General features: G+C 48.3%; 1 protein-coding gene across 1 annotated transcript; it reads left to right on the top strand.

Moving 5' to 3' along the window:
* The first annotated feature begins 2,556 nt into the window (after positions 1 to 2,556).
* Positions 2,557 to 4,281, top strand: LOC136473628 (U-box domain-containing protein 27-like). Its single transcript, XM_066471277.1, has one exon. It carries the CDS (start codon positions 2,676 to 2,678, stop codon positions 4,047 to 4,049), a length of 1,374 nt encoding a protein of 457 aa, XP_066327374.1. The 5' UTR covers positions 2,557 to 2,675; the 3' UTR covers positions 4,050 to 4,281.
* Positions 4,282 to 12,567: the final 8,286 nt, after the last annotated feature.

The following is a 12,567-nucleotide window of genomic DNA, read 5'->3' as shown; positions in this document are numbered from 1 at the left end:
GCGGCTGGTCTCGTGGGTCTCGAGCACGCCCACTGTAGAGGCGGCTCCATCACCAGCCGCCCCTACATACGTCCGAAACACTTGTAAAAACACAAAAAAACACTTAAAATCATTGTAAACATACGCAACATTCAGATAAAACACTTGCATCATATGTGTAAAAACATATGAAACATCTAGATAAACACACTTGCAACATATGCTGAAAAAAAACGGATGAAACATTGACAACAGGAGCTTCCAACATACATGTACAACCATTGCAACATGTGCAATATCCCGATTTACTTTTTGCAACATCCGTATGAAACACTTACAACATACCTCTGAAACACTTGAAACAGACGCTTGCAACATGTAGTTTCAGCGCAAACATCTCCTTGCCACTTGGAGAATAGAGGCTCGTCGGCATGTGGAATTAGTGGACCGACGGTGCTTTGTAGGCAGTGGCTCGGTGGTGGCCATGCGATAAGGCAAGGAGGCAGCGGCCGCGCGCCGTCGCAGGGAGGTAGTGGCAGTGTCGGTAACCAAGCGCCGCAACTCGCAGGCGGCTACGTGCTTGACAGAGCCAGCAACCGCGCCGCCACGACTCGCAAGCAGCCGCGTGCCGCATCTGTTAGGGATGGCAATCGTGCGCCGTGTGCGGGAGTTGATTTTGTTTTTTTTTATTAGACGACGAGCGGTGCATGGGGCAGTGAGTGAAGCAAGATGTCCGGGCTTCTTGGTGTTTTAAAGATTCGGCAGTGGTACCGTATATTTTTTTTCAACAACCAACCCCCCCCCCCCCCCACACACACACACACCCACCCAAGGTACAAAATGGTCACTCGATGAGATACAAATAACAAGAAAAAAAGACATTTTGAACGATTGTTGTGAGGTTTGCAAGTGTACAAAGGGTGATTGTGGTTTCTATGGCTGATAATATGACCACGCAGAGCACACTTTTTTTTTTGCCATGAACTATCTATGTACAGGTGGCCGGTGGCCGGTGGCCGGTAGCCGGTAGCCACGATAAAAACGACGCAGTTCGCTCCGGCCCAAGCGCACGACGTCGACGCCTCTCGTCGGTCTAGAACCTTCGTTTCTAGAACCCATGGTAAATCGCGCGCGCAGACACATCCGTAGCAGCAAGCAAGCACGCGTCGGCGTCGGCGTCGCCTAGCTGTAAATTTTTGTTCCGTAGTGGCGCCGCACTCACACGTCGCCGCTCTCTCGTCGCTGTCGACCGACCCAACCCCGGAGCTAAGCTCGTCTCCTTCCGGCGCTGCATCCGTGGCGCGCATGGCCAAGTCTTACCCGACGCGGAAAGGGCGTTCATTCGTCGTCTGAGCACGTGGGCGCAAGTGCTAAACGGCCGGTGCTGCTGCCTGCGTGTAGCGAAGCCACCAGGCAACGGATGCTAGAACAGGGGGGAGGAGGAGAGCACCTCGCCAACGGCAAGGACGGCCCTCGCTGCCCGGTCCATACGTCGTCTCAATTCGCCTAGTACTTTGACCCTCGCTGCCCTTTCCACGCCAGCTTTCCGCATTCCCGCGCCCCCGTTTCTCTTCTTCTTCCTCCTTGCTCGGTTCTTTTTTTCTTGCATCGCGCACCCTCAGAGACCGAATATTTGCACTGTCCCATTGTGTTTATGTGGTTTCAGTTTACGTTACAGCAGATTTTGGATCTTCTTCTCCTGTCCCTGTCATTCCAGCAATGTCACGTACTGGTACTGTACTCCTGCATTGACACCGGTTTGGCACGGTGTGACTGTTCAAACTTGCTATGCGACTTTTCCTACGTTTGTGGCACGTTTACTTACTGCCTAACCCGACGCATGAAAAGAGTTCGTATAATACAATACGCTCTAATGTTGTCCTGTATATAGGCCGAACTTAGGGTTGGCGCCAATTTGTCTTTCGCCGGTTTCCTGCACAATGTTGTAATGAACAATTATAGCAAAATAGTGGAAGGATGATACATCATACGGTACATTACGCTTGAGTAATGTGACGGTGTCAAAAGGATGTTTTTGTTAGTGATACTTGTGCACAATAGTATGTAGATGAGCTAATAAGTGTACACTGCTGGTTGTATGTACACTTATAGTTTATCTATCAACATACTCGTTAGCTCACTTGTGACCAACACGTTTCTTTCATAAATTTATTGATCCTTGTGCATAAGGTGACTATAAATTTACAGCGCGCGCTTCTCTTATCTACCTCAACATAAAGTTCACTTACAGTTGTTTCCTATACTTGCTCGAAGTAATCTCTAGCTCATGAGTTGTTCGACTGATGGTTTCTACGGCTGATAAGTCGACTGATGCTGATTTGTTATGTAGGGAAAAACACTGTACCATAACTGATAAGCCGGACTCCTTTGTTCAAAAGTTCAAGCTAACTGGGCAATTTTCGTACCTTTCAAATCAAGGAAAATTGAAATGGCCACCAGTAGCAGCAACACCCAGCGGGGCCCTTTCCGAAATACAGCAGTACTACAGGGTGTGGAACCAAAAGAGCACCACTGCCTATAATACCAGTGGCCCCTTTCCCCTGTTTCCTCGACGCTTTCCCATTCTTCTCCGTTCCCTCGCCTCCACTTCTCTCTGCCCCCAGCGCCATTGCCCACCGCATTGCAGACGGACAGGACCAACAGCACCAAAGCCAGGAATCCACTTGGATCGATCCATGGGGAGGCGCGAGATGAATGGGCGGCTATCGGCCGAGTACCAGGGCCTGGAGGTGAAGGTGCCCAACCTGTTCCGGTGCCCCATCTCGCTGGACGTGATGCGCTCCCCCGTGAGCCTCTGCACGGGCGTCACCTACGAGCGCGCCTCCATCGAGCGCTGGCTCGACTCCGGCAACACCACCTGCCCGGCCACCATGCTCCCGCTCCCCTCCACCGACCTCGTCCCCAACCTCACCCTGCGCCGCCTCATCGCGCTGTGGGCGTCCACGGCCGCGCCCTCCTCTCCCTCCTCCTCCTCGTCCTCCTCACCGCCCGCGGCGTCCGCCGTCGGGCCCACGCCGGCCGCCGCCGCTGCCGAGCTCCTCCGCCGGGTCGCTGACCCCGGCGCCGACCCCTGCCCCCCGCTCCGGAAGCTCGCGGCTTTCCTCTCCGACGACGACGTGGACGAGTTCGACAAGAACGCGCTGGCTCGGGCCAGCGGCGCAGCGGAGACCGTGGCGTCCGTGCTGCTGCGGAGGTCGGCGGACAGGGAGGCCGCGGAGGCCGCCGTGCGTGTGCTGGCGGCGATCGCAGCGTCCGACTGCATCGAGGAGGAGAGCAAGAGGCGCGTGGCCGCGGCGCTGGTAGCCGACGCGGCGTCCGCGGCCGCGGCCCTGGCGCGCGTGCTGCGGAGCGGGACCTCGCTGGAGGCGCGCGTGGACGCGGCGAGGCTGGTGGAGTCGCTGCTCCACAATGCGGCGGCGTCGGCAGTCCCGGGCGCGCGGGCGGCGGTGGCGGAGTCCGAGGAGCTGGTCGGCGAGCTGATCCGCCTCGTGGGCCCCGCGGACGACGACAAGAAGAAGAAGAGCGGCGGCGGCGGCCTGACCCTGGACAGGCAGGCCGTGGCGGCGGGGCTGTCGTGCCTGGCGGCTATCGCGGCGACGCGGCGCGGCGCCCGCGCCGAGATGGTCCGTCTGGGCGCCGTGCCCGCGGCCGTGCGCGTGCTGGAAGCCGACGACGCCGGGTCCACGAGGCAGGCGCTCCGCGTGCTGGAAGCCGCGGTGGGGTGCGCCGAGGGCCGCGCCGCGGTGTGCGAGTCGGCGGGGACCGCGGTGCCCGCGGTGGTGTCCAAGATGATGAAGGGCGGGATGGGCGGCGTGGAGGCGGCGGTGTCGGTGCTGTGGGCGGTGTGCCACCGGTACCGGGACCGGCGCGCCGTGGAGGCCGCGGCGGCGTGCGAGGGCGGGCTCACCAAGCTTCTGCTGCTGATGCAGAGCGGGTGCTCGGCGGCGACAAGGCAGATGGCGTCGGAGCTGCTCAAGATCTTCCGGGTGAACGGCAAGAGCTGCGTCGCGGGGTACGACTCCAAGACCAGCCACATCATGCCCTTCTGATCCTGTTCGGCGTCGGCGATGCAACAGGGGAACCAACTCACATTTTTCTGTTTCATTCACTTTTCCAATTCCCATTTCTTGATTTTGATTCAGTGGAAGTACATAGAGCAGGAAAAAAAAAAGAATCGCTTCTATTGGAGCAACACAAATTTGTACATGGGTAGAGAATTTTGGTAGAAAGAAAGAAAGAAATTCAGCTTGTCTGTTGGGGAAATCACTCTTCGTTTCAAATTTCAATCGTGAACCATGTTACTAGCCCTTCTACTACATGCAATTGGCGAAATGCTGCGACGAGGTTTTGATGTTGGATCAGCGTCAAGGTTTTTTTTATCGGCCGAAATTCACGAAAATTTCTGAAATTTCCGTTCTATCCACGGGGTCCGATAAAATTTGACATCAGCCAAATTTTTTCCTTCTTTCCTTCTCCCACACAGACAACCCAAATTCAGTCGTGCGATGGTCCCACACTATAATGTTTTATTCTTGTTTTTATCTGTGAACAAGTGATGTTTAATAGCTTAATAATAGTTTCAAGTCAAATTCTACGAATTTTTTTTCAAAACAATTTGAATTTTTTTTTGAATTTAGTATGATATTTCCGATATATCCGGCTTATCCTATTTATCTATGACCTCCGATAATTTTTTATTTCCGATAATGAAAACCTTGATCAGCATCAGTGATCAGTCCGTCCGGCAAACTAAACATGCAATTTGCATGCCTCGTATCGTATGCGCTAGTCTAGTATAACGGTCGAAGACGTCAAAACCTGGCTCGCACGAGTCCCGATTGCTTGACATCCAAACTTGTACCCCACTAACATGCTTGGTAATATACCCCGACAACAGTATTTTTCTCTCATACAAACCAACCAGTAATATTTCTTCATGAACCAGCACCGATACAACCAGTCAACCGCATACCCGGGTCGGTCCGATGGCGAGCAAAGGAAGTGGCCAACACGTTGATGAACGTAGTAGTCTTGCATTTGCGTCGGACAGCCGGATGGTCATCAGCTGTCCGTCTGACCGGGGCTGGTGTCGGCAGATTAGCATGCGAGGAAGCTGACTCAGGAAAGAGGGGGCAGGGTTGACGGACTTCATCATATATTATTAATGATACAACGAGGATCATGAATTCATCATCAATTGGAAAAAGGAATCACAAAATGAAGCAGCCGAAGCATAGCGTCTGACTATGATGATCAAATAATAATCTGCGTGAACCATGAGATTCATGTCTCGTATGTTATTGCATTGCCACGTCGCGTGGCCGTCGTCGTCGGAGAGCAACTAGTCCTAGTACGTATTAGTCAAACAAAATCTTCCAAAGAAAAAAGCATTAGTCAAATAACACCGGGAAAGCAAAACAATTCACAAGAGCAAGAACAACAAGAAGCACGTTTACTTACTGCCTAACCCGACACATGAAAAGAGGTCGTATAATACAATACGCTGTAATGTTGTCCTGTATATAGGCCGAACTTAGGGTTGACGCCAATTTGTCTTTCGCCGGTTTCCTGCACAGTATTGTAATGAACAATTATAGCAAAATAGTGGAAGGATGATACATCACACGGTACATTACGCTTGAGTAATGTCACTACTGCAAATAAGCTTTGTAGGGGCGGCTCATAGGTATTTATAGGGGCGGTTTAGCCAGCCGCCTCTATCAAAGCGTGGCTACAAATCGTCGATTTGTAGGGGCGGCTGGTACTACAGCTGCCCCTATAATACTTGTTTTTAGGGGCGGTTCATTTTTTCGTAAAAAAATTTAAATTTACAATTCAAATATATATATATATATATATATATATATATATATATATATAATTCAAATCTGACCACAAGCACAAGAATATTATATAAACTACAATTACAAGTCCAATTCATAAGAATATATATGCCGGGTACATAAACCCAGGGTCCCTCGCAGACCGGCTTCCCAACACAGGCTCGGCCCAAGCAGACAACGCGCAACTCGTGGGCCGGCCCAGGTATCTAAAGGACAGGCTAGAAGGGCAATCCAATCACTGACCGAAAGATCTGGCCGAGGAGGAACGGCACCCATCTTTAGACATCGGCCCACCTCTCCGACCGGAGCGCTCGTTCTGGTATCAGCTCGTCTCTGGACGGCCTCTCCGATCGAAAGGCCTGGCCAAAGCACTACTTCCGACTTCGACCTGTGTCTCCGACCGGGAGTGCGCCAAACCCCTACTCACTGCTCTTCTTCGACTGGCGCAATCAGAGCCGACTGGAACCAACCAATCGGGGACGCCCGCTCGGTAAGGACCAGGAAACGAACGGAGAAAGCAAGGCAGGGCGCACAAGTCAAACCGCAATACCAGGGCCCATACCCTATGCACCTGCAACAACAGTACTCTGCAACCTCTCTGGCATGACAGAGCCCAAACAGTGTTGTAGGTGCCGACATTTTCCCTATAGTATTGTGGGCGCCATTAACTTCCTTACGGTAAGGCTCACCCCACATGCCACTGGGCATCGACAGTGTTGTGGGCGCCGGCATTTACCGTACCAGACGAACATGGTAAAACACCTTTACATGCCTCTAGGTCTCGACTGTGTGGCAGGCGTCGACGTTTTGCCATACCCGAAGAAGACAACACAACCTTCCACATGCATCTGACATCCAACAGTGTTGTGGGTGCCTACCATCATCCTGTACCCATCGGCGTGGGCAACAAGGATTAGAAGCATACATACTCTCTCCCTCTCACTTGTAAGGCTATCCCCTTCATCTATAAAAGGGGATGCGCTCTCTCCCAACATAGATTCAAGTCATTCCAGATTCATTAGATCGATCAAGTTCACTAGCACACAACAGCAGAACCACCAGGTTCAAACCACGAGCACATGCTCGAACACTTAGCTCATAGCGGAGCTCTTGTCACTCTCGGCCCTTCCAACCAGAGTTCGACCGGACCTCTTATACCCACCGTCTTTCTCCTTCTCGTTTGTAACCCCACTGCAAACTTTGAGCATCTGGGCTCAAGAATAAAGTCACCGACAGACCCAAACTAGACGTAGGGCATGTTGCCTAAACCAATATAAACCATGTGTCATTGAGTGCTAGGCCACCTCCGATCACAACGTATGGCAAAACTATAAATATTTACTTATTGGTCACTTTCGGCACCGATAATATACAATTCATCATTAAATAGACATAATTCACAAGTCTAATTCATTCCACTTCTCCCTCCCCTCTCTCTAGCACACGATGCACTGGGTGGACGGGGCAACAGTGGCGCAGCAGCTCTCTCTCTCCTCTCTATCTCACGGCGGCGCTCCTCGCCGGCGATGAGCTCGTGTGTTCTCACACTAGGGTGGATAGGTAGGGCTGCTAGGAGGCTCTACGGCTTCGTGCGCTCATGGCGAGTTCACCGGTGGGCCAAGGGTGGTGCCTTGGTGGCTATGGTGCTCGGCGTAGGTGTCCCACAAGGTAAGACCAATGTCAAATTCCATACATATTGTCATCAATGGCCTAGAGCTAGCCTTTCAGTCTCACGAAGATATTGGTACTGAGGATTTCTACCTAAGTCAGAATCTCGGTCATGGTAGGTGCCTTTGACGTGTATAATCTAGTCCAATATGAAGTTGCAAAGGTCACCGACAAGCTCTAAGAGTTGGTTATCCTTGTATGGGTCTCTTTTCATTTCTTTCTCTTCTTTTCACTACAAGAGAACAAGTTTCGGTTTAGTATTTCATACCATGTGCGAAGTTTTTATACTACGGGTGAAGAGGTTGAAACTTACCCTTAAAGGGTGTCTCCTGTAGACTCCGGTGTTACTCATCATAGAACATACATAGTATCCACAATGTACACTCCCAGGCTTCTGCTTGGGGCACCTTGTGTTTTGCATCTAGAAATGTTAAGTAATGCTTTTGACAGCCATGTAATGGAGTACTAAAGTAAGTTACACTTATCGTACATAGTGTTTTTATAGCCAACCTTTCCTTCCTTATCGGATCATACCTTCCGTGATGTTTATTGACATAGAACCTAAATGCCCTGTTCAAATTATTTTAGCAAATACAACTTGTTAGTATCCAAAAGTGAACGTTACAAGTATGTATACAAACATATACGCTAATGAGGATTGTCGATATGTATACATCTTGAGAATCGATATGAAGTCTTTGTATGTCACCGGGTCCCTATCTATTGAATCAAAGACCCATGACAAGCTCCTCCAGACATCGATGCCTATATAATTCTAGTGGTTACTGCATGGATTTAATCATAGAACTAGATAAGCTCTCTTGCATCGAATAAAATATATTGAACAAAGCTTTAAGTATAGAGTTGAACTTACTCGAAGTTGTATGGTAGCCATATAGTAGAGTGCTGTTGGAGATTTTTAAAAGCCAGGGCAATGTATGACGAAACCTTAAGGGATTCTTTCCTTAGTTTCTTCACACGGATGTCCTCTTTCTCCCGAAGGGTCTTTCCAGCAGCTAGATCTTTGTCATCTAGTTTCTACTGTCGGGTAATTAAAATTTGTTTGTGCTATAGCTTGAGGGTCTATATACCTGGCTTTCACACTTAGCATTTGTTTTACAATGTGCACTTGCATTCTACAAATCACGATGTGGGTTAGTTATAATAAAATCCAAAGATTATATTCATATTATATCAGGAGGACAAGGACTTATAGGCACCATATGCGAATTAGATTCATTTCCATTGCTCCGAGGTGAAAGCATATCTGCATGTCATTGAAGTCAAAGATAATTTTTTCGACTAGGCTTCCAAACGTGCCGGTAGGGGAAGCATGCTTGTATGAGGTCTATGCTCGTTAAGAGAACACGCAAGTACCAATCATGGAACCTTCTCATTCCAAGTGGTAGGCGCTGGATGTCCCGGTTTGTTAGGAAGGGCTTGCCTCTTTCATATGTTTTTGGGCAATCCTTTGACCATTTGATGGCATCAACATTTGGATACTACTTTGCTGTTTGGTAGAGTTTGCTAGTGATGGCCTCCTCAGAAGCCCATGATGGAACTTTTTAACTTGGTTCTCAGGCTTGAACTGGTCATGGGAATACCACTTGTGCACCGACAAGACATCTTTCATCGGAACATAAATTGGTCTTATGGTGATTGGATGCTTCTTTTAAAGTTCCCATTCAGACACGTCCTCATCTTCTTGTGCATCACCTTCTTCAAGAGGCACTCATTGTTTATGTATCGGCTGTGCTTGTTGAGAAGACTGTGCCATCTCATCATGCACTTGCTTGGTACGAGCTGGAAAAGGTTGTGGCTTATCAGGCACATGCTCGCTAGGAGGCGGGGAAGAATGTGTCATCTTAGGAATGTGGTGGTCATGAGATGGTGAAAATATCTCCCCATCCTCAACAACTCGCTCCAAATTTGAGAGAGGAGAAGGCGGTGAAGAAGCAGTCAATATAATGTCTCGTTTATGCCAGAGGATGAACTGCCCTATTATGTCTCCGAGTAACACCAGCCCCTCAGAAGTTGCGTAGTCTATCCTCCACTGCATGAACTCGAGCTTCACGGTATGCACCACGACCCTAGTGTAGTCCGGTGGTATCTTATTATTGTGGTGTAAGCCACGGGGAGGATATGCCACACCCGTTGCCACCTCCATCACAATGTTCTGTCGGCCACTGAGAAACACCAAGGTGCAACTAGTTGGTTCCCATATGCGATCGATGAGGGTTATGGCTGCAGTGGAACCTTGGCTGCTAGGAACTTTCAGAGGGCTGCCAACTAATGCCAGTTCTCCCAGCGGCGTCATTAATATTCGTGGCTCCATAGATAGTCCTTGCTCCTCCAGCACCTTCGCAACTAGAGCCTTCACTTGGAGCTCAAGATTAGCCTCCCGGTCTATGCCATGTTTCTTGTACATGTGTCTGTCCTCTTCGAATCCATGCTTCTAGGTCATCCTTTTCCCTAGCCTCCTGGTGCGACCTGTGTGCTCGTTGTTTCCTAAGCCAAGGCTAAGCTCGTCCCTCTGTCTGAAAGGATTGAATGAGCCCTTCTCCTTGTCTTCAGCATATTTCAGTATCCTTAATACTGTCCCTTGGGTCTCTGGCTTATCAAACTTAAGATTACCGTTGGATGATTCTGTACTCCTCGCATATATCCAATTCCTTGAGCGTACCTTCAAATTCTTCACATCGATATTCCTAGAAGCTGCGGCCTCTTTGTCCATCTTCCTAAACTGCTCTTCCTTGGCATAGTAGCCACCGAGGCCTAGATGATGGTGGTGTTTGTCCCTCTTTGCCAGCTCGATGTTACGGGCACTGAGCTCCAATGCCTCCGGTGAAGTCTTCTGAGCCATGAGCTCCTCCCATTGACTAGGAGTTATGTTGCTGAACTCGTTGAAGGGAGTTAACCCCTTTTGGATATACTTCTTGTTGAGCTCCAACATCCAATGTCGAAATGACTCTTCCATGATCTTGAAAGCATTTTGTACTAGTTCTTGCTTACCCTCTAAAAATCTAAAATTGAGCTTTAGCTGCTTATCCCATAGTTCATCATTTTTCTTCTCTAGTATCTCTTTCCAGTTAGGATTGATGAGTTCAATTTATCTCTTACTGGGGCCCCGATCGCATTATGGAATCATTCTTTGAATTTCTTCGGCTCAAGGATCTCCCCTACTGGCCTGACCTTCGTTATCACAAAGCATGCCTTATCTGGATATTGATTTGCTTTTCTATCCCCTCATTTCCTCTTTGGCTTGGTAGTCATGTTTGTGGTTGTGTCTTGAAGTTGTGGAGTAGAGGCCTCAATGTCTGTCTCTGTGGCTATTGTCTCTGCTCTGCTTTCCTCTACTGTGTCTTGTCCGGTGAGATGTCATGAACGTCGATGTCGTCCTTTCTAGGTTTTAGGAGGGACCTGTATATACGATAGGTCAAAGTGTTAGCAGACATAATACAGTCAAAGGTTTAGCAAAATTAACAAGCTAAGGCTTTATCCCTACCTCCCCGTTCGAGTCAAAATCCTTGTCCAAATCTTCCTCCGTTGGCCTCTTTCTGGCTTCACATGGGAAAGGATCCTCAGGACTTACATATCCCTCTTCTAAGTCCTCATCCTCTTCTTCTTTGCCTTCAGCAGCCTCTCCTGCTCTTTCTTCTGTTCCCCTTCCTCCTCGTCACACTACTCCTGAGTAAGCATCACTTCTAGATCCTTTTCTAACTCATTATCGAACTACTCCTGAGTAAGCTGGTCCTCTAGTGCTTGCTCCTCATAGGTTGGTTGCTCATCATGCTTGGGACATTAGGCTGCACTGTCTGATGTCTGCGACATTATTTCGCGCTTTGTTCTAATAGATGCAAGAAAGTGTGCTTTAGGTACACGAGAAGGTATAAGAAATAAAAAAGGTCTATAAACCAAAGTAGTCCTATAAAACAACAATATATCAAAAAATGAGTAGTAGCAGTAGTAGAGGCCTCAGAAACATGTCAACCATCATTTGATCATGAACTTGGAGCATCAAGGAATCATAACAGAGAAGAGAGGAGAAGGTAATCTAGGGGCGACTGCTAATGATGCCAAGTTTCTCACAAGTTCTTGATCATCAGCTCATATTCCATATAATGTATGGACTTGGACAATTTCATCATCGGCAAAACAAAGGAGATGAGAGGAGAGGGGAGATTTGGTAAAAAAAAGCAACAACTGCTTAGCAAACATAGAGCAGCAGCTGATGACAAAACTAGCCAAAAATTGCTGACTGCTTCCACATGGTTGGAAGACCCCTACAGATCCACCAAACAACAGCTGCTTAACAAACATATATATATGCATAAAATTCTATAGAGACATTAAATAAATTGTCAAAATTGTCATTAGCTCAGTAGGAGTGTATGATGTGACCAAATAGCAGCACCAAGAGATAATGTCTGTTTATAAATCATAGTACGCAACTTGCCTTGCATTGTCAAAATAGTTAGACCAAGGAGAACTCCATTTATAAAGCTGCATCATCAGAGTTAAAGGCATCGATACTACCTCAGGAAGGTCTAGGATTGAACTCCTCATTATTTTACCAGCTCAGGATATTCCAACTAGCTGGTCCACTTCTAGAAGAAACAAAATGAGGAGGCTAGGTACATACACCAACTTATAGTTTACTACAAAGGTCAGATACACTAGCATGTTGGCTTCGAGTTTATCGAAGGTACTAGAGAAAAAATGCCAAATTTGCAAATCAGAAGGTGGAGTCACTTTTGGCTACGGGGAGGGGTATCCTAGGAGTTGTGCCCCGTTCAGAAAAGGAGTTGTGCCCCATCTTGTTTGGTGAAGCTTAATGCCAAATTATTGTATATAAACTTTTTTCCTCTTAATTGAAAGACAGCGTCTGCCATTGCCATTCAAAAAAAATTGCAAATCAGGACCCATAGTAGCCAATCAATGAAAAAAGCAAACAAGCACCGAACTTAGTAATAGGAGTAAAATCTCACATGTTACTTCTAGATATTTGCAAGGTGCATGGACACAATGGTAAGTTGAACACAATTTAGTTTAACCC

Source organism: Miscanthus floridulus, chromosome 8 (assembly GCF_019320115.1).
Source record: "Miscanthus floridulus cultivar M001 chromosome 8, ASM1932011v1, whole genome shotgun sequence".
Taxonomy (NCBI): domain Eukaryota; kingdom Viridiplantae; phylum Streptophyta; class Magnoliopsida; order Poales; family Poaceae; genus Miscanthus; species Miscanthus floridulus.
Note: the sequence above shows the minus strand (reverse complement) of the source record. Positions and strands in the feature narration are given on the sequence as shown.